The sequence below is a fragment of the Barbus barbus genome (genome assembly GCF_936440315.1).
Source record: "Barbus barbus genome assembly, chromosome: 20".
NCBI classification, from domain to species: domain Eukaryota; kingdom Metazoa; phylum Chordata; class Actinopteri; order Cypriniformes; family Cyprinidae; genus Barbus; species Barbus barbus.
Window position 1 is genome coordinate 13,338,348 of NC_136748.1, and position 23,687 is coordinate 13,362,034.

At 37.1% G+C, this 23,687-nt stretch overlaps 2 protein-coding genes across 2 annotated transcripts; both read right to left on the bottom strand.

The window, feature by feature from the left end:
• Positions 1-1,823: 1,823 nt before the first annotated feature.
• LOC306886637 (tuberoinfundibular peptide of 39 residues) lies at positions 1,824-2,906 on the bottom strand (the record flags this gene model as incomplete). The annotated part of the gene is made up of 2 exons (XM_079443918.1): positions 1,824-2,190; positions 2,797-2,906. The coding sequence occupies 2 exons, from the start codon at positions 2,904-2,906 to the stop codon at positions 1,824-1,826; spliced, it is 477 nt and encodes a 158-aa protein (XP_079300044.1).
• Positions 2,907-7,145: 4,239 nt separating this feature from the next.
• Positions 7,146-22,382, bottom strand: LOC306886636 (ras and Rab interactor 3-like). The gene is made up of 10 exons (XM_079443917.1): positions 22,071-22,382; positions 20,195-20,855; positions 18,973-19,087; positions 18,181-18,253; positions 17,987-18,078; positions 15,697-17,130; positions 14,246-14,554; positions 9,440-9,571; positions 8,429-8,592; positions 7,146-8,340 (listed from the first exon to the last, which is right to left on the bottom strand). The coding sequence occupies exons 2-10, from the start codon at positions 20,792-20,794 to the stop codon at positions 8,014-8,016; spliced, it is 3,246 nt and encodes a 1,081-aa protein (XP_079300043.1). The 5' UTR covers positions 20,795-20,855; positions 22,071-22,382; the 3' UTR covers positions 7,146-8,013.
• Positions 22,383-23,687: the final 1,305 nt, after the last annotated feature.

The following is a 23,687-nucleotide window of genomic DNA, read 5'->3' on the forward strand; positions in this document are numbered from 1 at the left end:
ATCCTTAGCCCTCTCATCCATCTCACCGTTATAGAGTTTCTATAGGCTTCCTCACCACGAGGCCTGAGCAGCAGGAAGATTTCCTATACCAAAATTCTCAGTTCTAACAGAGATGCCAGTACATTCCATAAGAGCCATAAATTGTTCCTCTGCACTTCTGAACTGACACTTTTGACACCTGGAGATAAATGTTGAACTGTGTGAGTCAATCACTTTCTGCTGAAATGCATTATCCCCAACAAACAGCCTATAAATTACTTCTTGGAGGCTGAATACATAACTATCCACGCATGATTCATGAGAAGAGTTTTTAATAACTCCTCCTGGCACTACTTGCGAGACTTGACCTTTGTAAAGCCATTTTGAAAGGTAAACACTGAAACATTCCAACAAATGACCTAAAGCAGTGATTCAGCTGTCACAGTCGCTGCCATCAGAGATTTCCTCATACTTCAAGCCTCTCCAATCAGTTGATTAATCGCCTGCTAGCTCGGGGCTAATGAGGTCATGAGGGTGTATTTAACCATGGCCCTATTTAATTTTCTGCTGTCAGAACATAAAAATTTCCATTTTAAGCACATCATAATTCGGCTTGGTGATAAATTACTAATATCATCATGGGAGGTCCTATCTCCTCTGACACACGGCTGAATTTACCAGCTTGGTTCACTTCATGGTACCTTTACAGCATCTCAAAAAATCTATTCATCCAGATAATGTAATCCACTGCTATCAAATATTTAGACAACCTGTTACTAATGTGTTTTCTAACCTGTTTTAAATTATACTAAATCTTGTAGACATCTTGAAAATTCATATAGGCAATATATGGCATATTTCTCTGTTACTGTAGCTATGCATCTTTGGGTGATATCTGCAAGGCTCCAGAAGGGGAATAAAATGGTCGACAAAAAGAAAAAAAAGCTTTAAGTTTATTGTTTAATCATATATCATCTCATGTGCTTACCAAACAGCGCAAAAAATAACAAAGTAATTTTATTAATAAGTCAAAATGTTGAATGAAACAGCATTTGTGAACAGTTTGAATCAGACTCTCTGTGAATCATTTAGAGCTGTTACAGACAGCTTTACGGTTATGTATGAATGAACTGGGAAACGTTACAGTGGTGCATATAAATTTTAAGTTTGTGAGGCTTACATCATTCTATTGACTATCTGATTGTAAATCTTAGAGCTTGTTAGTTTGATGTATAAATGAATAATGCTACTCTATAATACATGAACTGAAACTAATCATTTAATACACTGAAGAACTGACTTAGAACGTCAAAAGATATTCACATTGTGTCACATAGGTCTTAGCTATGCAGAAGAATTTAACAAACTATTGACAAAAAAAACTAATGCACAAAAACAAAGTGTGTAAATCTATTATGGCAGCTCATATTCCGTGCATCCCATTTGAAAATGGCTCCAACAGTCATTCAAACAGTTTTCAGGTGTTTATTCAAATCATGATCTGACCAACAAACACATCATGCATTTTCCTTATTCAAAGATCATTTAAAAGTAAGAGAAAGCATCTTTATCTACATACTTTTTTTATATATTTGTGTCAAGTGTTTTTTAAAGGGACAGATCACCCTGTTTTTTTTTTTTCACCCCATCACTTTTTGTGTCCCAGGCAGAAAAGAAAATCATTTGGGATTAAAAGTATAGATAACAGAATTTTTTTATTTTTGGTTGAACTAACCCTTTAACTTGGTTACATTATCTGTGATGATCAAATGTGTTTTTCTCCCACATGAAATGTAATATTTTTCAACATATTTTATATATATACAATTACATAAACATTCTAATTACTTAGAATTAATTACTAAGAGTTTCTGCATATAGGAATTGAGCCATTTCTGTCTTTCCATTGCTGTCAGAAGCTTACTCTTCTCTCTAAATGCAGCGTCATCTGCCACCACTATGTTTCTCTTCTGCTGGTGACCCACCCGTGAAGGCCAGTTGCCCGGCCAGCCCTTCACCAGCTCCTCCTCCAACTGTGACTGGCTGAGGGGAAGCCAATCATCCCCCACCAGCTGTTCTGTCCCAGCCTTAGCTGCACCAAAATCTGGGGCGATCAGCAACTGAATGCTCCAATCACGGAGTGAGATGGAGGGGTACAGAATTTCCCATTGTTCACCTTTGGAGTCCTCTTGACCAATCGCAGGCAAGTTACTGTTTAGGAGAAAGAGAAGTGTCAGAAATCTGTCTAGCGAACAATAGGAAGCTTCTGTAAAAAGTGTATGAAATTATAACTCTGAATAGACAATGAAACCATGATTTATAACTTTCTGTTACAAAGCAGCTGTTTGCTAAATATATTTTTACACCCATAATTTGAGTTCCATTGACTGTCTGGCAATTTTATTTATGGAACCCTATAATCTATTGAATGCTGCCAACTTATAAATCCTATCTACAAAAATCCTTTTAATGAAAAAAATATATATATATATATGTATATATATATATATATATATATATATAAAGTTTTCTATAGCAGAACCTCTGGTACTTAAGGCAAATTTGTTTGAGACTTCCATGTAAAATTTGATCTGTACCTCAAATGGAGTTGAGGGGTTTTATGTTTTGAATACTGCAAATTTAACTTCTAGTTGCTAAGTAACCACACATCTCATCCATCCCATAATTACACAGAATGCAATTAACTACAGAGTCGTCATGCATGCAAAGTTTGGTGAGTTTTCACCAAAGGGATAAATAGCAGTTCAATATGAGGAATAACAACAAAATCAATAATAATATAATGAGCAGTTATACCTTTGCAGAGGTCGGAGTTGAGGCTGGGGAAATGCAGATGTCATCAGTGTCACACTCATCAGGACTAGGAACAATAGGGCAGGACGAAGAGGCAAGGGTAAAGCCACCATCTACAGATGAATATGTTGACCAAGACATAATATTTGTCAAATATTTCTGTACCATTGTGAGAAGTAGAGAAGATGAATGCGCAACATTCAAAATGTATATTGAATGTAATTTACTCAGATATGAGAAATAAGAGGAATGCTGACTATTGCTAGAAGATAGTACTGACTACAGGCCACTTTGAAATTAAACTCATACAATCAGAAGTATATTTCAAACGCCTATATAAATTGTTCACACCCTTTCACTCTCTTACATTATACAGCAGTATTTTAGAACAGACTAAAAAGGTACATATTAATAACTGCGTTTTTTAATATTTTTAAAATACAAGACAGTTCAGTTGATTAATCCTGATATGTTGATGTTTATTTTCTGCTTTATCTGTTCTCTATTAGGCCTATATTTAAAAACATTTAAAACGACAACATTTTAATGAATACATAAATAACTATAGATATTATATTTAAATAATCTTGTCCTTTTAAAATGCCCAAAGGCCTCCTAGAGAAAAACCTTAAATTATAAACATCTCTGTAACCAATTTTTGTAAAAAATCTATATAAATGCAAATATATTTAAATGATTTTAGTACATTACATTTTAGAATTTGTTAATAGCAATAAATTATTATTCAATTAGCATGCATTGTTAAATAATATTTTAATATATATTTAAGTGTTCGTTTTATTTCAATATATTATCATTTACAATTATAGTAAAATTAATATTTAAATTTATGGTACCTTTGTGGAGTAGCTCTTCCTCTTGGTTGTGTGTTGCTGTGAAGTTCTTTGTCTGGAGTCAAAAATCCAATCAGCTTTGTGTGACTCCAAGCTGGTTTGCAAATCTTCCATGCAATGTCTCAGAGAGGTTAGTGATTGCCCAATATGTCTGTCTATCTCTCAAGGTAGGGTAGGTATTTAATTGCTGAGAAGTTGCCTATGGTACCTCTTTGTAAGTATTGCTTTATCAACTTCTCAGATTGTTGCTCTAGCCCGAACTCTGTTGTGCATTGTCAGGTGCCAGTGTGAATATATACAGGCTTTGCTTGTGTGGGATTATATATACCTTTCTTTTTGTCAGAAGTTGTAGGGGGAAACAGAAAAGATAAAAAGGCATGTGTCATTCTTGAAGCGGAAACAGAGCTGAAACAGAGAAGGCCACACCCCTGACTGTCCTGTTTGGATGGAGCCTTAAAATAGAGGAAAGAATCAGAGGAGAAAAGACAACTGTTTGGACGTCAGAGCACCTAATGATGTCTCAAAAAAAAAAGGAAAAGATAAATCTGGAAAGTGCCACATGATCACAAAATCATGATCAAAACTACACGTTACAGCTTTTCCGTACTGTGGCGTATAATGTCCTTGACTCAAGCGCGTGACCTACTTGTCGCTGGGCATAACATATAGGATCATGAGTTACAAGATAAGGGTCGGTAATGAGGATTCTCAACCGAATTTGAAGTGACGTGCTTGCCGTCCTGAAGCAGCCTACGCACACGTTTGGATTCTAGGCCAAGCAAGACGTCACTCTCATTAAATTTGAAAGGTCCTGTCAAACACACTGAAACCTCCACAAGACAATTTGTCACATTTTACGCAACCACAAGTAGGCTTTTGGACTTTCCACACAATCTGGCAACTGCTAAAACGCTCATGTGCGATTCAATTTTTTATGCATAAGAAACACCTTGTTTTCTAATGAAAAATGTGTGTTTATTAGCTATATATATCATGGTTATTTAATGCAAACCTTAATTACACACTCATTCAATCTATAGGCGACATCCGGCGAACGAAAACATTCATTTCCATTCAGCACAGGAAGGCTTGTTACTGAAGCGAGGTCTCATTTAAAATAATGGGCAGCGGTTGTGAGTGCAAGGTTCAGACGAGCGGGTCCTGACAGTCATTATAGAGGACATGAGTGGAGGGACAAGACTGAAAGCGTCGAAGAAAAGAATCAGGGCGTGAGGCAGACGAGGTCGAGGGATTCATGATCTGCGCTTGGTAAACTTTTGCCTCAACTTTGGTTGTAATCCATAGATCTGTAAGTTTTAGCACCGTTAACAGCGATTGTGAGTCATAAGTGTTTTTTTCACAAGCTAGCACTCTCTCTTCTCTCGTTTCCCTTACCTCCTGGTCTTTCATATCCTCATCTAAACCTCAGGATTTTTTTTTGTGCTCACAAACTGTGAAAGATCTCAAACTTTACTTAAAGATCTTCTGGTGAGACATTTTTTGGAGAGGTGATTTTTAAAGTAAACTGCTTTGAGATTTAAACAATAGGCTATGTCAGACAAGAAATGTCTTTAGGAGTGAAAAAATGAGCACTTAAAGTCACTGCTATCTCAAGATAAAACTATGTAAATTAATATACATGTTCTGAGTATATATTCTGAATATAATTGAATATCTGAACATCTGAGAGGGGAATGTGGCAGTGGAACATTAAAAAAGGCTCCAGCTTTTCTTATTATCAAGGTTGTGATAACATTAGCCTTCCCATCATTAGCATTCAAGAGCCAACACAGAAAGATGCTTTCTACTGCAAGATTATGTACGAGATCTAAAAAACGAGGCTAATGGCGGCCAGGTTAACGAGCCAAACCTTGACACTTTGAGAAAAAATGAATTTCCTGTCTATAGTTTTTTCTTAAGGTCTAAAACTGTCTATTATATATAGTGGTGTGCTGTTATGCAAATACTGTAAATCCCTTTCACGAAATGACCATTGAAAGACAATCAGCAGGGACATGTTATGGTCACTTCAGGGAAGAAATTTGCCGTTTATGATCATGTGATCCTGTGTGGTGCATTTGTTGGAGTCATTCAGGAAATTGGTGTAATTTATTTGAGATGCTGCGTGGGATTTAAACTCATTTAAACCCTACATGAAATGATTATATAGGCTAATACATTTGAATTAAAAGATGCTGTTTAATGCAAAAACTTTATTTGCCACTGTAATCTTAACTGATATAAATATGAATTTTGGTGTTATGTTAAAATAACTTTCAGATTAAACTTTTGGGTAGGGGGTGTACTAATCAGCCATATGAGACAATAATACCTTAATATAGTGTTCACTTAAAGTATTATAGTTATGCTCACTTTCGAATGGAATTCCCCCTGAGAATTCACATGATGTCACTTCCTCTTATGTCATTTAAAAGACACAAGACTAATCTTGTGTGACTGGAAAAAAAAATAGAAAAGTTAGCGTCATTTAAAAAGAAAGTCTATATGCTATATAGAAAATGCATAGACTTTCAAATTTATTCAAAATCGCCATTAACACATTACATAATATTTTAACAGAGCTGGTTTCTAATTAAATTTGAATTAATATGTTTAAGCTTCTAAAATAGCAGATCAGACACAAACCGCTCTATGATTTTCATGGAATGACACTGTAATCAGGGATTTCAGGGATGCATTAATGAAACTGTCACATCTGGAAGGGAAGAACAGCATGACATCACACATTTGCATCATACACCTCTGCAATCATCTCATGTATTAGAGTCTCACTTTTACCCTGCTGCATTCCTCTGTCATTGATATGCAATAAACAGAGTTGAGCCTATCTGCCTCCAGAGAGGCTCCAATACCCAGAATTCCAGTGTTTGTAGAAGCACAAAAATCCTTCCCACACTTGTCAGTCTGGAGCTAAAGCTTTGGTTCTCTCAAATCTGACAGGTAAAACACCCCCTCTTATATTTGTTCATGCACAAACAAGATGGATGCTATTGTTAAATCTCTTGTACTAACTAATATGATGGCTTCTTTAAATAACTGTCTGTGGGCAGTGTTGTTCTGAATCACATTTAGATTTTCAGGGTAGCCGCTTGAAGCGTTACTGTAGTTGTAAAGACCCTTAAATTCACTCTTATACAACAGTTTCAGCTACATAAGTGTGATGAGTCTGCCTTTTACCACACATAAATTTCATTTGAGCCTGTTATAAATAATCTGATTACCATTTTATTGATCATCTTTTATCTTATTGGTGTTGCTTTGATTTGTTTAGTAAGGAACACTCAATAATCGCACAAACTCTTTTGGCTTATTGCTGTAATTCACTCATTATATATATATATATATATATATATATATATATATATATATATATATATATATTACATTATATATAATGCAAATGATGAGATGGAAGTGGTATTTTTTTAGGGAACTAACATATAAAAGTTGTCATTTCCATATGAACACACACCATATATAATGTAAAATGTATTTATTACCAGAGTATATTTTTAACATAACACCATTCTTTGGTTTGACAAGTGTTGTGCTCACTGAAACAGTCGCACATTGTGATACATATGCATTCATTATGCTTAAAATAATTTGCCGCAAAACCAGAGATTATGCCTAAACTATTGTATATGTTGATATATAAAGCAGCAACAGAGAACCAAATATGAATAAAATATAACACTGAGAGCATATCTGTATGTCAGCATATGATAGAAGAGCAATGGAGGTGCATTACCAGTTCAAGGTTTGTAAAGATGCATTGCTTAAAGAAACGTATAAATGAAGAAATTAGCACCGAAACAGGGTATGAGTCACAATCTGCTGAGCCCTGAGATGTGAAAATATTTCCATAGCTGGAAAGATGAAGTTTCATTTGTAAATCATGAAACTTTCAAGGACTGTATAACGCTTGGGAACAACAGATCTGCTGAAGTAAAGGCTAACTAAGGTGAAGGATGTATCTGTTGTGTGTGTGCAGATATTCTTGAGTAACAAAATATAATTTATTTTCTTTTTTTAATTAAGCATGTTCTTCATGTGAGGCTTTTCTAGGAGAAAACCCGATTTCGGATTCCAGTCCTGGTTCTTTCCAGCGCATGTGTTAAAGCAAATGCCAGCCAGCTTGTAAGCTGGTTTTTGTATTCGTATAATTTCCCTGGGCAAATAGCACATTCTGCTATGTGGTGGTTAGGCATTGAAATGTCAGCTTACAGTCTTGTGCATCACTTATATTCTTTTGTAAATTAAAGTTGTCCATTCAAGCAGCTCAAAACCTCTGCTAAAAACCCACCTATCACTGACACACACACACACACACAAACACATTAGTTCATATCAAACTCTCTTCAGGAGCAGGTGTAGATGGTGTCTGATCCACAGACTCTTGTTCTGGCCAGCGACCGTGGCGGTAGACAAAATAATATTCCGTACGTGGCTCACTGTGGTGCAAAGTGGATTTGATGGTGAGAGGAAACTCCTCGGGAGCCAAAGGCTTGTAATAGCCATCCACCAGCACGCTTAGGCAATAAGACTCAGGATCCAGCACCTCAAACTTCTCTGCACACTGATTGCACAGGTCCTGAGCAGTAGTGTTGGGACGCAATCCCAAGGTCTTGGTGTTGGATCCAGCCTCCAGGAAGGACACGTTAATGAAGTCCTAACAGGAAGGTGGAACAAAATAAAGAAAAATAAATGCACAGTTGACTGGCCAGTGCTTTTCTAAGACATTATGGCGGTCATAATACCTGTACAGAGGAGCGAGACGCTCTGGCTTTGTTTAGGGTGCGGCGGCGCTCCCATCGATGGATGGAGTCTTGGATCTCCAAACTCAGCTGTCTGGTCACAGCTTGTTTATCAAAATTTTTGATGTGCTCCAGAGTTCCATAAGTGGTGGTGAGATAGTACGAACCTAGAAAAATATAGATATGTAATGGTTATTACAGTAAATTTGCCATTCTAGCTGATGTTCAGTGTTGCTTTGTGACTAAAATGATAAACATTGTAGAATATGCATTTATTGGTGTCTTCAGACACTTTTCGCTCATAGGGGTTAATTTTTATTGAAACTAACAAATTTATATTTGGTGTTTTTCAAATGTATTTTATGATGATTTTCTTGTTTTACTTTCATCCTAGACCCAGACTTTTAATATTAAAATATGAAAATCTATCATAAAATTATTGCTACATTATAGAGGCTGTGACAATCTAAACAGAAACTGAAAAAAATATAAGACGATAAGATAGTTAGAAAATTAAGGTAAATATCACCCTTGTTAAAATATTATAATTATTTCCAATCAAGTTGTAAGTTAAATTATGGAAAATGTGGAAATTTCATTTTACACAAAAAAATGATGTAGAAACAATTTTCTCTCAGTTACCGTAATAATAAAGAAACAGCAAGCAATATATTGAATTAAACATAACATTTTGAACTAGAAAGACAAACATAATCCAATAATCTTTTGTTTTATTTATCGGAAGATTCACTTTTTACACTAAGTACTATGTCAAATTATCCTTAGGAAATAAATTAGTCAGGCATTTTATTCCAAAAATCTTAAAATGGTATTTCCTCATCGTCATAATGCTTTTTAATACAATACATCATTTGAGATGTAGTGGAAATTTTAATGTTTATCAATAAGCAATCTATCCATTATTTACATGATCACAGTGACTATGAGTTTTTGTAAGTTCGCTATATGGCTTGGGTAATGTGTGTGTGTGTGTGTGTGTGTGTGTGTCCTCACCCTCTCCGAGCTGCAGTGCAGGATCCATTAGCTCCATCATGTACTCCACATCCAGCAACAGAGCACTGATGTTACAGCGAGCCAAGACGTACATCAGCACGGGCAGGAAATCATCAGCCCCGTGAGCTTTTCCTGTTACATAACAATCAAGAAATAATCAAAATACATTCATTAATAAAATACCAAAGCATTAAATCATTCACATCGCATCAATAATACAACAAGCTCAGAGCAAGTTATTTCTAAATATGAGTGGAATTTACTCGTACAGTACATACGTATAAAATCTGCATTGTGGATAGTGCTGCTACAGGGGACAGATCGATGTGTTGACCACTAACAGGACACATTTTCTCATTCTTGAACGCACTCATTGCAACACTTCACAGATTCCTGTTTAGTCATTTGCACTCCCTGTATTTTATTTGTATGTAGAACAAGAAATATATGCTGGACAGAAATGCACCCTGGACTGCTTCTGGACTCCCACCAATACAATACAATTCAGAATATGCTGAGAGAGCTGTGCTGTATACTATAAGCGGCGCAAGACTTACATTATGCTGTTTGGGCAACAGGCCCAATTCATTTTAAAACTTCAGTCTTTTAATGTTAAATTTGGACATTCGACAATTAATCCTTTTAGACAAATACAAAAACATCTGTTGGGTGTAAAAACTGGCTTGGTATCGTGTATCTTGTCAGTGTGTGCACTTGCTTGGCCATATTTAGTTGATAAACAGGAAAGTGGGTTCAAGCGCCAGCAGAAGGCAGTGTAATGAAATAGTCTTTAAGAGAAGCAGTCTATCAGCGGAAGTTTAAAATCAGCTCGTAAGTGTATTTAAATGTCTCAGTGTTTAGCGCATTTGCCGTTGCTAGGAAACGCTTATTTTGTTTACTGTGTTGAGAGGTGCTGAAATCGCGTTTGGTCTCGTACTGTATCACGTATCTTGTAAGTGTGTGCACTTGCTTGGCCATTTTTAGTTGATAAACAGGAAAGTGGGTCCAGCTGAATTGAAATGGTGATTTGTTGGATTGGTATAAAAAAGGTTATTATACCGCGGCAGTTGTCGTGTGAAACCTGAAGAGTGTAAAGACCGAAGAGTGTAAAGACCATCGACTCTACCGTGCGACTCCACCGGGCAGGGACACCGGCAAGGGATAGAAGTATCGCTTTTCATTTTAGTTTATTATTTATATATTTATTATTGAAATGTTGTTATATGCATGTGTCAATTTTATTTAATTTCTTTATTTTCTTAAATATGTGGGGGTATATAGTATTTATAGAGTTGTAACTTTTAGTTTTAGTTACTTTTTCTTATTTGTAAGCCGCTTTGGACAAAAGTGTCTGCTAAATGACTAAAAGTAAGTAAGTAAGTAAAATATCTGTATACCCATGTCCATTACTTATCAAATATAATCAACCATAAACTAACATCTGGCTCATTTAAATTTTGAAAAACAACACTTGCAGCTGTGAATATGAAAGATGAAGTCTGTAGCAAATTCAACCTGTACCTGTCGCTGTTAGTCTAAGTTTCTGCGCTAGCTTTATCACCAGTGCAGTGAAGTAGACTGTAAATAAAATAGCTGTCAATTTGTTGACCAAACTGGAAAGCTAATTCACCCCTGGATCCCTCAGGATTTTGTGATGGGTTTTTAGAGAAGCAATTGTTGATTTCCGAGTAAAATATGGTCTGTGGCTTATGTTAGCTGAAGAGATTTTCATGTTTTTAAGCACACAGATTCTAGCCCTTGTGTTAGTTAGTTTAGTCCAATTTGTCATCAACTTGTGTTTTTAAATTGCACAACTATTTCAAAATTCACATTTATGTGCAACGTGTTGTAAAATAAAACAGGAAAGTCTCAGCAATATTAACCACAGACCCTATTTTGCTCAGAAACTAAATCCATTATTCTTAAAACAAGGGATGGCTCAAAAAGCTGAACAGCTCAGTTGCAATACCTGTTCACGTTGAAATAATTAAATGTTTTCTATGATAATACAAAGGCTAGCACACAACCACAGATGTCTGCAGTATATTGAGCTTTCAAAGAATTATTCATTGGGATTTCATGTTCATTGTTTCGATGTTCATTTCAATTGCATTCAAATGCATTGAAATGAAGTAGCAATGCAATTTTAAAACAAAATTGCATTGCAATGCTTTGCATCTTAATCTTGGTAATTTAGAGGCAACGTAGTGTTCTCTGTGCAAGTTAATTTTCCCATTAAATGTACATTTCATTACTTCAGTATTACATTCCCACAGGTAACCTATTCTTTTTATTATGGATCCAAAAATAGCAGTGTAATAAAGTAAGGTAAATTTAAGATAATAAAATCAACAAAAGGAGAGCAATGAAAACTACAAAACCAAAATTTCTATCTTAACTTACTAGGGTCAACAAATCTGTAAACCCATTGGAAATATCTGTAGTTGAGTTAAATTTAAGTTTAATTGGTAGATTAATAATATTCAATTAAACAATGCAAAATGTCAGTGTTGATCACACTGATAATCTTTCTCTATGTGTGTTTTATGTGTGTGGACTTCAGAAAATGGTTGTTGATGCCCATGAGACTAGAAAGTGTTGCCAAACCATTGCTTAAGATTGTGGTTTGGAAGTTGTAATAGAGGAAATGGATCTCATTTGTGACTGTTCCTTGGGACGAATAATTCTTTGAATAACACTTGAATAATAGCTCAGAATCTGCAAGCATTGCTCGTCTGGGCTAATATCAGTGCTCATGAATACCTATTAAAGAAAGCACTGAAACAAGAATAGTGTGCATGGAATGATAAAAAAAGAAATACAGTAGATCAGAGGCTCTTAACTGAAGTGTTGCAACCCAAAGGTGGGTCGTGACGGTTTGCTCTGATAGCAGAGGGAAAAAACCATAGTAAATACAAAACACAACTGAATAATTGTGCATTGTTGGAAAAAATAATGTGAAATTTCTCTGTTATTCATCCATGACTTGGTAGAAGCAGTCAGTTCAGGCAGATGCCAAAATGGACGAGTTGCGTGACATGCCCTCATTCTCGAAACCACTCAAGATAAAATATGTCCAACAGTACATTAATTATGGCTTCATTGCAACAAGGTCATGGCTTGTTTTGTGCTGTGAATTATTAACTGTTGAAAACCACACAATTGTTTTTTTATTCAAATTAAAAATTCACTTCCTACAAATTTGAAATTCAATTTAAAATTGATTTAATATATTTGCAAATTTTTTTTTTTTTATGTAGCATAATAATTTTGCATAATAGTAGGCCTAAACAGTTCATTATAATATTAATGAATTCAGTTGTTGAATATTATTCAGGTTTTAGGATTTTCACTTTCAGTCTTATTGGGTCAGCACTTGATGTCCAGTGTAAAATCTTGATCCTGAAGCCAGGTGAAAACCACTGTAATAACACATACTTTTCACTTTCATCTTAAGCCTAGAAAACTGTGCCTGAATCACATAATGACAAAATGACAGAGAATGTACTGTATAAATGTGAAAAATGTTCTGAAAACAAAGCCCTGCAGGTCCAACAACAACAACAACAGCAAAAATCCCTTTCTAAATTTCGAACGGTTTCATAGTAATGTTTAAATATAAGATGCTCTCTCAGATCCAATGAATTGTGAATTGCACATGTAATTTTAGAGAATTGTATGACAAAAACTGTATTATATTTAGATACTTATTGTGACTGAAACAGTGAGTCGTGACTTTGAAGAAAGCGACAGGAAATGCATAATTTAACTAAAATATATATGCTGGTCAGTGTCAATTAAAGTTTTCAACTTATGCATGTGAATCTCCTGCAATGTCACACACAAAAAGTGACGACTTAAAATGTAGATGAACACTAGCTCAAATATTGGTTCAACTTTACACAGGACTGCAGATTTACAAAAAGCCTGACTAATTGTAACTATTACTTCATCAGAGTGAAATGCTTGGTTTGCAGAACTAAAGAAAAAGCTTTTCAGAACAGGTCAGTGGCGGTCTTACTTTGTTTTTCTGCATGCAGAATAATATAGACAAGAGCTTTAAAAGTTAATATTATTATAAATACTATGCATGTACAGTTCTGTAAACAGCTCTCTGCACAAACACTGTCTTTTGCAGCTGTCGAACTTCCTTATTCGGAGGCGCTAATGACAGCTTTGATGAAATCAGGACTAATTTTGGGGTGAGGAGGAAAAGGCGGAGTTTGGGCTGTGTAGCGGAACATTGCTTATATGTTTTCTGTCCCTCTCTATTCAGAGGTTGTGCTCTTTCCTCCATATTCTCTGGAACTGATGAGTAATGATCTGAGCTACAGTTCCCAAAAGCATCATAAACCTAAGTAGATCATAGAAACCATTGGCAACAATGATCTCCAAGAATCTTAGGAAGGCTTAAAATTCTTTCGTGAAACAGCCCTGACTGATGACATTAGATATATAGATTTAACTAGATATATATTTATTATATAACTACAGATATAACTTTCCAAAAGTTGCTAGATTTACTTACACACACACACACACACACACACACACATTGTATATATATATATATATATATATATATATATATATATAGTACAAAACATAAAAAGGACCTACTAAGGGTGCAACTTGATTTTAGATAATGTTCTTACAGGTTGTTACAGGAAGGCAGATATGTTAGTAATGTTCAGTTTAATACTAACATCATGGGATCTAAAACTATGAATGCAAGGCATCATAAGTATAGGATCAACTATACATTCATTAGGGTCTCTAATTCACAATATTCCAAAAGAAACCCACCTGGGGAGCCTACAGACATGGATTCATAGATGATTTTGCAGGTCTTGAGGAGCAGGTCGATCTTCTTCTGAGGTGAATATTCTTGGTGCAGGTTACCCAGCTTTGTTTGAATTTTCTCCATAATGGCCATTTCAGGAACACTGGTGGTGACCCCCAGGTCTGTGGTGGTCGTCCCCTGAACCACTTGCTGGTTTTCTTTTAGTTTCTTCAAATTTCCTGTACGGGAGTGGATATCCTTCAGTCCGTTATAGACAGCCTCTCGTAAGGGTTTCAGGACACTTTTGCATAGTGCTGCTTCAGTAATCATCTCTGAAGAGGGGGAAACAGTTATCAGATACACCATAAGCTTATTTACAATTTACATCTTCAAGATACATATTATTTCTTTATACATAATTTATCTGTATCTAACTTTAAATCATAGTAATCCTTGAAGATATGGCTTCAAATATTATATGCCTATATCAGTGTGAAAGTCTTACTAAGACATTAATATATTTTTAATACTCTTGATGCTATAGAGAAGGAAAATCATCAAACATATCTTGTGTCTCACGGTATGCAAGAGTGTTAATTTTCCTCAGGGGAAAATATGAAACTTTCTTCATAATGCACCCACAAACACTATGGAAGCACTGAACTGAAAATAAAAGGTTATCTTGGTCTAGTGTGGTCTTGTTACTTCATTAGGTTTTTTATAGGGACTGAGCAGCAAAACAGAGAGAAGCTTAGTCTTTACAGATGGTCTATTAAAGCTTAATATGCAAGATGGTGGCAACAATCTTCTGCTTGAATGGTGCTTTGCTTGGATGATTCTAGCATTGCAAAGTAATTAAATCAACAATACAAAATAGACACTAGATGAGTTCTGTTCTCACATTTTCATGCAAATATTAGGATAAAAAAAATTCTGGATTGGATATACTAAAATGCAAATAAAGCTTCTAAAATGCAGATAAAAAATGCATAACATACTATTTTGTGGTTTTATTTGGTAAAACATGTTATTTTGTCTTTTAATAATTAGTTATGATTGTCATAGATCCACCTTGATAAACTGTCAATCCCAGACATAAGCCAGTTTATTGCAATATCTAGCACACAGGAATTTCATCAAAGCATTTTTGCTATGCACTTTATACGACAAATAATTTAGTATATTTAATAAAAGAGGCACAGTGGCTTCCCTGCTGGCTATAACTTCCATTATTATTTGAATTTTGTGCCAGTTTTCCCAGAATCTATGGTTTTGTTCTCTAGAACATATGGGAAGGAAATGCTGTTTTATTCGCATTGTTTTTGGGATAATCTTAATTTTCCTTTTAATTAAATTTGCTTGGAATGGAAATGTACTCGCATCAGAAGCTAAACGTCTTAACATTTTCACAAATGACTGTTTAGGTACTGAAAAAAAACATTTTGACAGTAAATATAATGCAGATGTCAATTACCCAGTTTCTCCTCAGAGTATCCGGCTGCTTCCTGAAGATTTTGCAGCTCTGCACTCTGGATCAGATAGCTTTTCAGTTGGGTTATCATCTGCCTGATTTCTTGGAGCATCTCTGTGCTGGAGGTGTGTTTCCGCATGGTGTCCAAAGTGAAAGCTCGATAATCCTTAACAAGGTTCCCAAAGTATGTGTTTCCATCCCGGGAGAGTTCGACAATGCGCTTCTGCAACTTGCAATCTGCGTTCATGAAGACCGTGAGGACATTCGAGAGATTCGCCATAGATACCATTGACAGTCGTTGCTTGGCGCGGTCTAACATAATCGTTGGGGTCCTCTTCATGGCAGTACCTGTTGCCGCATTGGTATCCACCTCCTCCTCTGTGCTGCTGGTTGAGTAGGAGTCATGGTCTGGTGGAGCTCCACCATCAGGAGAGTATAGAGAAACATCTGAGACTTTGGGATGACCGGCATTGATGCAGAGCGAGTGGCGGACGGAACTGGGGCTGCTTGAGTTTAAAGGAACAATGGAAGTGGACTCTTGAGGCATTGGCCTGAGTGAGTTTAAAAAGTTTTGGGAGACTTGTCCGGTCAGATTCTGAGAGAATCTTTTCTTCCTGGGAGGTGCCACTGGAGCATTAGGCTTCTTCGGTTGAGGTGCTACCTCTAGAGTCACCACTGGAGCTCCATTTGTTACCTTAGATTCTTCCACTGGCACTTCCTGAAGTTGCTGAGTCTCTGGGTCCTTAGGCTTGTCCCTTTCTTCCATACTATCATCTAGACAAATGAGGGATGCAACCAGGACTTTCAGAATATTGTCCTTTGCTTCTGTGGGGGTGCTGGTGTGGACTTCCTGCTGCGTTGATTCCTCTGAAGCTTGCTTTTCAGAGAGCCTCCGTCGGATTGGTATTGGAGGAACTCGATGTGAAGACGTATTAGAAAGCTGTTTTCCTTCTTTGCCCTGAGCTGGTTGTAAGACAGCTGGCATTTCACGTTCAGTGCTTGGGGCAGGAGTTCCCTGTCTCTCTTGTTCTCTGTCTGCATGCTCAGAGTCACTTCCTTCCCCTTTCTGGACTGAAGGGGGAGGAGAACTGAGAACTGCCGTGAACTCCCCTTTTGATGGCTTGGCTAATGCATAGTTTTGAGAACAATCAGATGCACTGGGAGGACGAGGGCGTAGGGGTGGCGGCCTTTTGTATTTGGGCGGAGCCTGGACTGGTGTGTTGAGACTCTGGGTCCTCAAAACAGGGGCAGAAAAGGTGGGTGGCAAGTTGTTGCTGCATTCCTCAATGAAAATTGGGTTGACATACCAAAGCCGGTCACTGCCGATGGAAATCTGGATTTCACAGGAGCTGCTTTGCCCCTGCCTATCCGGGGCACAACTACTACCAGCAACGTTTTCCACTTCCTCAGGACTATTCAGAGCTGAGTTCCAGAACTCTGTGTTGGCATGAGATATTATGTGTTAGTGTTAATTTAATGTATTAATTTAGCACACTGCTAAATTAAGCTATGAACTATGTCAGCATTATTTCATCATTCAGATTGCCTGAAAATGTCTTCAAAATCACATAGCTTTAGGTATAGCATTACCCATTGTACCATTACCATTGTTCAGCACTTCCTATGGATTCTTATAGAAATTGTGTAATGTTAAGGAACAACACTAATACGGGCACTATTTTTTTTCCTCATTTAAAGAAGTTTTACACAAAAAGATCTCAATAGTGGTTTGAAAAATAATCTCAAATGAGAATGAGTCATTTTAGTAACCTAATAAAAGCTGTTTTATTTTACATCAAGTAGGTTGTTTTGAGTAGGAGGTGACATGTTGAGATCACATGATCTCAAATGCTATTACGTTTTTTTTGTTCTTGGAATTAATTAGGCTAATCATGGTTGATTACTAATGGAGCAATTTTACAATATGAGCAGGCCCACACAAGAAGGTGAACACAGAGTTCAGCAGAGTTCGCCTATAATGGAACACATGCTACACATGCTCTGTCCCTTGCACATTCGTTTTTAAATAGTCACTGGGGTGGTATGGGACACTTATACATGCACATAATGAAACATTCAGTCAACTGCAGCATTTTCATGGTATTGTACCCGCTATCTGTTCTGCCCACCCCTTTCGCCTAGGGCAGCATGTGAGTCACTGAATGAGAGATCTGTTTAACACATTTTACAATATTTACCATAGGTTTTTCTTGAAAACAGTTCAGAAAGTGTAAGTCTGCAGACACGAGTGCAACTTAACCCTAACAAAAATGAATCTATTGCTCTGTCTTACCTGATCCTAGAGAAGAGATCACCTCCATGTCCTCATATTTAGCTACCTTTTGAATAACCTGAGGTAACTTCAGGGGAAAAGGAAGTATGTCACTGAGTAAAAAAAGATAAATGAAAAGTGTGAGAGTTTTGCGAAAAAATTAAATCAAGCAAAATACATATGCATGGAGGTTTGTGATTTGTTTGTGAGCTTACCGGCTAACACAGTAAAATGCAATGAGTTTAAAAATGTTCTCAAACACCAGCACAGACCCTTCAAGGTATAGCACTGCAGCAAATGAAAGAAACAGAGGTGTTAAAGTTAGGCACACATCCAGTCTCCGATGTTACCTTTCAGCCATAATATTTCAATTTATTGGTGGCACTAGTTTATAATGTTTATTTGTGTGACTTATTTCCAGGTGACGCAGATACACTAAAATAGAAACAACCCACTGGTGAATTTCTGTAAGGGTGGGAAGGGGGATAATGATGAATGGCAATGTGTAAATAAACATGTCAAACTGACCGCCCTTCACTTACAGAGTTTATTTCCGGCAAAAAAGCTTAAACGAATTTTCAGCTTTGTAACAGCTGGACAAAAAAGACAAGACTGCTTTGTAAAGATTGTTAAAATGACCACAGGTATGCACTCGCACACACAGCGAGACACCAGGAAATGAAGCTATAAGAGGCCAGTGCAGGACATCCTGTAACTGCAATGCAGGGCTAGGTACAGGAAACCTGTGGCCCGCGGTCTCTACATCACCCACCACCAAGCCCCTGCAATACACTCTGAGGTCTGTTTATCTCTAAAAACATCTATGTGGATGTGATCAGGTATGTATGCAAATTAGTTTGTGCGTGGGCCTGTCTGTGTGGATGTGTTTAGGTCTGTATGCAAATGTGTTTGTGCGTGGGTTTGTCTCCGGCATAAAGGCATTCTATGCATAAACTTTCCTAAATCAAGTTGAAAGAACACTCATTTCTCAATGCAAAATAACTCACAGGACTTTTCTTCCTTTATAGGCAGCTCTTTGACATGGGGCTCCCCCAGCTGGTCAGGAAGGCGTACTGCCAGTATCATCGTTTTTTGACTTGAATCCCTCCTGACTAAAAAGATCTGCAAAATCAAACAACTGACACAATCAGTTCAGCAGTGCTATGGTGTAAATGGAATCATATCAGGGTAAGTAATTAATAACAGGTGAACTTGTAAGGGTATGTTCACACACAAGTCTTTTTCGAGAAAAGTCTGTTCGCTCGACGACAACGCCTCTAGCTATTTCAGGCATCCAAGACTAAGTTCTGTCTACTTGAATGGGAAAATCCTGAAAATCTCCAAAACTGCTAGGAAAACTCAGGCTGGACCAGACAATGCGCATATATGCAGTCTTATATTGCGTGTTGTACTTTTTTACATTCATAGTGATACAAGTGCATCTTGATCTAAGGTCTTTGGAAATAGAAAAATCTGCTGTGTTTTTAAAACAAAATAATTACTAATCATCCTAGATAAGAGGCTTCTTTGATTGTATATGTGACTCTTGACCACAAAACCAGTCATAAGGGTCACTTTTTTTAAATTAATATTTATAAATCTGAAAGCTGAATAAATAAGCTTTTCATTGATGTATGGTGTGTTAGGATAGGACGATATTTGGCGTAGATGCAACTATTTGAAAATCTGGAATCTGAGGGTGCAAAAAAAAAAAAATCTAAATATTGAGAAAATCGGCTTTAAAGTTGTCCAAATGAAGTCCTTAGCAACACATATTACTAATCAAAAATTAAGTTTTGATATATTTACAGTAGAACATTTACAAAATATCTTCATGGAACATGATCTTTACTTAATATCCTAATACTTTTTGGCATAAAAGAAGAATCAATACTTTTGACCCATACAATGTATTGTTGGCTATTGCTACAAATATACCCCAGCGACATAAGACTGGTTTTGTGATCCAGGGTCACATATAGCTACTGTACACAAATGCTTGCCCCCTTGCCTTCTCCCCACTTCTTCTGATGGGTCAACTGTTTTGGACTGTTCCGAAGTTTGATGCTGAATTTGTTTGAACTTGATGCAAGGTCTTAAAAAAAATGTGGTTTAAAAACAAGGTATTCTCTTGCAAGATGCTGAAAAAGTATTCAGGCATGGCACACTGGTTAAACATGTATTTGATTCCCTGTTAAATATAATATTAAAACCGCATGAACTTCTCACCCCAGCAAACTCTTTGCTCAGTATATGCATGGCTCTGTCCTGCTTCATTCCCAGTTGAAGCCACACTGGACACGTCTTAATCAGTTTCTCCAGGATGCTGATACCAGGAGGAATAGGTTTATTGGATTTGCTAACTGGAGATGTAGGGACTGGTGGTTTTGGGACTACTGGTGGAGGTGGTCTGGGTTGAGGTGGAGATGAGGGTCTAATGCCAGGAGGTGGAGGTGGTCTTGGCAGAGGAGTGGAGGAGCTCTTAGGAAGAGCAGAGGGGAGTTGTGCTGGGAGGGGTGGCTTTGGGACCTGAGGAGACATGGGTTTATGGGGAGGAGGTGGGGATGGTTTGGAGTTAAATTGAGGTGAGGAAGGATGTACACAGGAGATTGGAGGTGAAGCAGGAAGCGGATGGGAGGCGGGGTCAGGGGATGGGTTGTCAGAGATATCAACCAATGGGAAGGTCGGTGTAGAAGTCAAGGAAGAAGGAGGACTTAGAGGAAGAGGAGAGGTTTGTGGATGGAAAGATGCCTGAATGGGTGAAGATATTGTTGGGGACGAGGGTTTGGAGAGGCCTGGAGGCGCTGTGGAAGGGCCAGGGGAGAGCATAGTGCATAATGAGGACAAGCAGAACTTTGAGAAGAATCCGATGAATGTATTTTAGATCACCCTGCAGACATAAGAAAGATCAGAAAGATCTCAGTATAACAAAATTGAATATGAACACACTGCAACTCAAGAATGACTTGACAGATAACCACTGCAACATAAAAGAAAAAACAGAAGTCTCTGCCTATGTCGATTTTTTTTCTCTCTCTCTTTCCCTTTAAAACATGACGTCAATGCAGAATGTCATGTGATCATAATAAATGTGCCAATATGGCTAAGTTGTGCAACAGAGAATGTGTCAGCATGTTCATGTGAGGATGAAATAAGCCTTGTGGATCATAGCAGCGTTTTTGTTCTCTGTTTTCTCAGCTAAGCAGCTGCTCTCTTCCATTCTTCCTTTTTCTTGGCTACCAGGATGTTTCCCTATTCCAGTTCCTGCAAAAAACTCTCCTTCGCTGTATTGTTGTACTGTGATATCACATAACACATTTTTCATGGAAATTTATAGCTTGAGCTCATTCTCAAGCCATACCATTTTAGACAGCATACCAAACCTATCAATATTTATTGTTTGCTTACTGTATATGAACTTGAGAACTCATTAATGAAGTCAGTATATTAACATTGCTGTATTTGTCAAGGACTAGTTGATTTATCTGGTCTTTTCATTAATGTCCAATCACTGCAAACACAATAAAGTGATAATATCTATTAAATAAAACAGGTAGTAGACTTGACAAAGCGAGACAGAGATATAGAGACAAGCACGGTGCGATACGTAAGTGTTTTTTAAAACATATATTTACATATTTGATCAAACATTTTTAAAATAACATTGTATATAAAAATATATTAAATAATATCTTAAATATTTACCTAACCAGTTGTTGGTAAGCAAACATATTTTACATTTATAATATTTTTAGAGCACTTAAAATATGTAAAAAAAACATTTGAAAATAAACAGATCTGGATCAGGGTCGTCCCTCCCACATATTCAGATTAGTGGCCTAGTAAAATGGATTTCTTTAATGAACGGTTATTAGGCTTTTACATTTGGACCCCTGATTTTTTTAAAAAGTATAAAAGTAAAGACATTACACTTTCCAGATATTGCTGTTAATCCAGCCTTGTAGTCAAAATCTTCCAAAAAAGTGACCATAATTTCACGATTTAACAAATACCTTGCTCAGTAAGAGCAAATAGTCAAAATTGTTATGACAGCAACATTATGTGTATATATATTGAGAGGATGTTTGTGCATCTGCCTACTTACTCTCAGGATGCTCCGTGTTCTGAGTCCCAACAGCTGTTTTCATCATTAACTCCTCACACTCAACATTCTTCCCTTGGCGTCACAAATAATCCCTCATAAAATGCCCCAGAACACCGCAAAAGTTGTCCTCCATATTCTTGCTTCACTCTTTCGCTTTGCGTTTTTCTCTTTGGTGCGTTTTCCAAATTATGTATTATTTTTGCAGATGAGGATGAGCGAAATTGTAAAAAATGCAGAAAACACAAAAAGGAGAAACAGAAAAGTTCACGTCTCTTTCTCTGCTTTTCTTTCTATACTTCCTGTCAGCGATGTAGTCAGGAAGGGGCTGTCCAGGGTGGTCAGCCAACCCCTTACCACCCCCTACACTCTCTCACACACACACGGTTGAGCTAAATAAACCTTACACACCAACAGACTACACTCTTCTTCTCCTTGTCTCTGTCTCGCATTCATAGTGAATGCAGCATAAACAATGTCTGCAGATGTGTTTACCCCAGAAACAGAGCTGTGAATAGTGAACTTCCCCCCTCCTCCCCCATAGAGTCTGAACGTGTCTGAAGTTAAACTACTCCAGATGCTCAGGAACCCCAAAAGAAGTTCCATAAGGTCTGCAGTCCAACATATGGTTAGTTTTACCGTTGGGAGCGAATGGCATGCCATCCACCCCACCCTTTTTGATGCTCCTAATCATTGGATCCATAATATTTGCAAAGAGCGCACATTGATGGAGAAGATTAACATGCGATTCGAGAGCCTTCAGAAGGAGGAACATATTTGTGATGCTGCCAAGTGTAATGCACTTTTAAAGGCTTCTGTTTGCATTGACGGGCAAGTTGACTAATTTCAAGAGCTTTCAAAACCAGAACATGTATGTTAATGCACCAAGATAATACTATATTTTAATTATAACTTTTTATAGTTATAACTAATTTATAACTAGTATGCTATAAGACAATATAAGTTCAGATCGTGTGCTTTGAAAATAAAAATATTTTTAAAGAAGTCTAATGTTTTGCATGACAAATCAATTTGTTTATTGGGCTACGCATGTTTGTAAGTACTTCACCATGGAACTGCAAACCTGTGAGCTTGCCAGCAGATGCTTCCTGTCAGTGAGGTGTGACTTCCACAAGTGAGTGATCTCAAAGAAGAAATGTCACAATCGTCGTCTTGACCCAAACGCCTCAAGTGTCAGGTTTGTGGATGAGATCTTCTCTATCGTTTACCATAGTGAAGCATCTTTATATCATTGTGGAGTGATTGTCACTTGATAACTTGGCTTTAGAGTAGATGTGTTGTTTTAAAACTCTTAATGGGTCATGCAAACAAGAAAAAAGTGGATTCTTGGGGTGGGAGGGAGTTGAAATGGCGGCACTGTTCTGGGTTCAGCTCAAGTGATGACTACCGTGGAATCTTGGAAGTGGGTGGTGGGTCTGACTCACTCCTCACATCCAGGAGACTCAGTCACTCTTTTCACTCGGCTCTTACAGCTGCTGCCAATTCAGCAGAAACATTGCATGCAACTTCCCAAATCACTGTGGCTCTGAATTCAGACAGGAAGAACATAGCTGTGTTTTCACACAGAGACTGGAATTTCTCAATTCAGAAGTCCAGAAA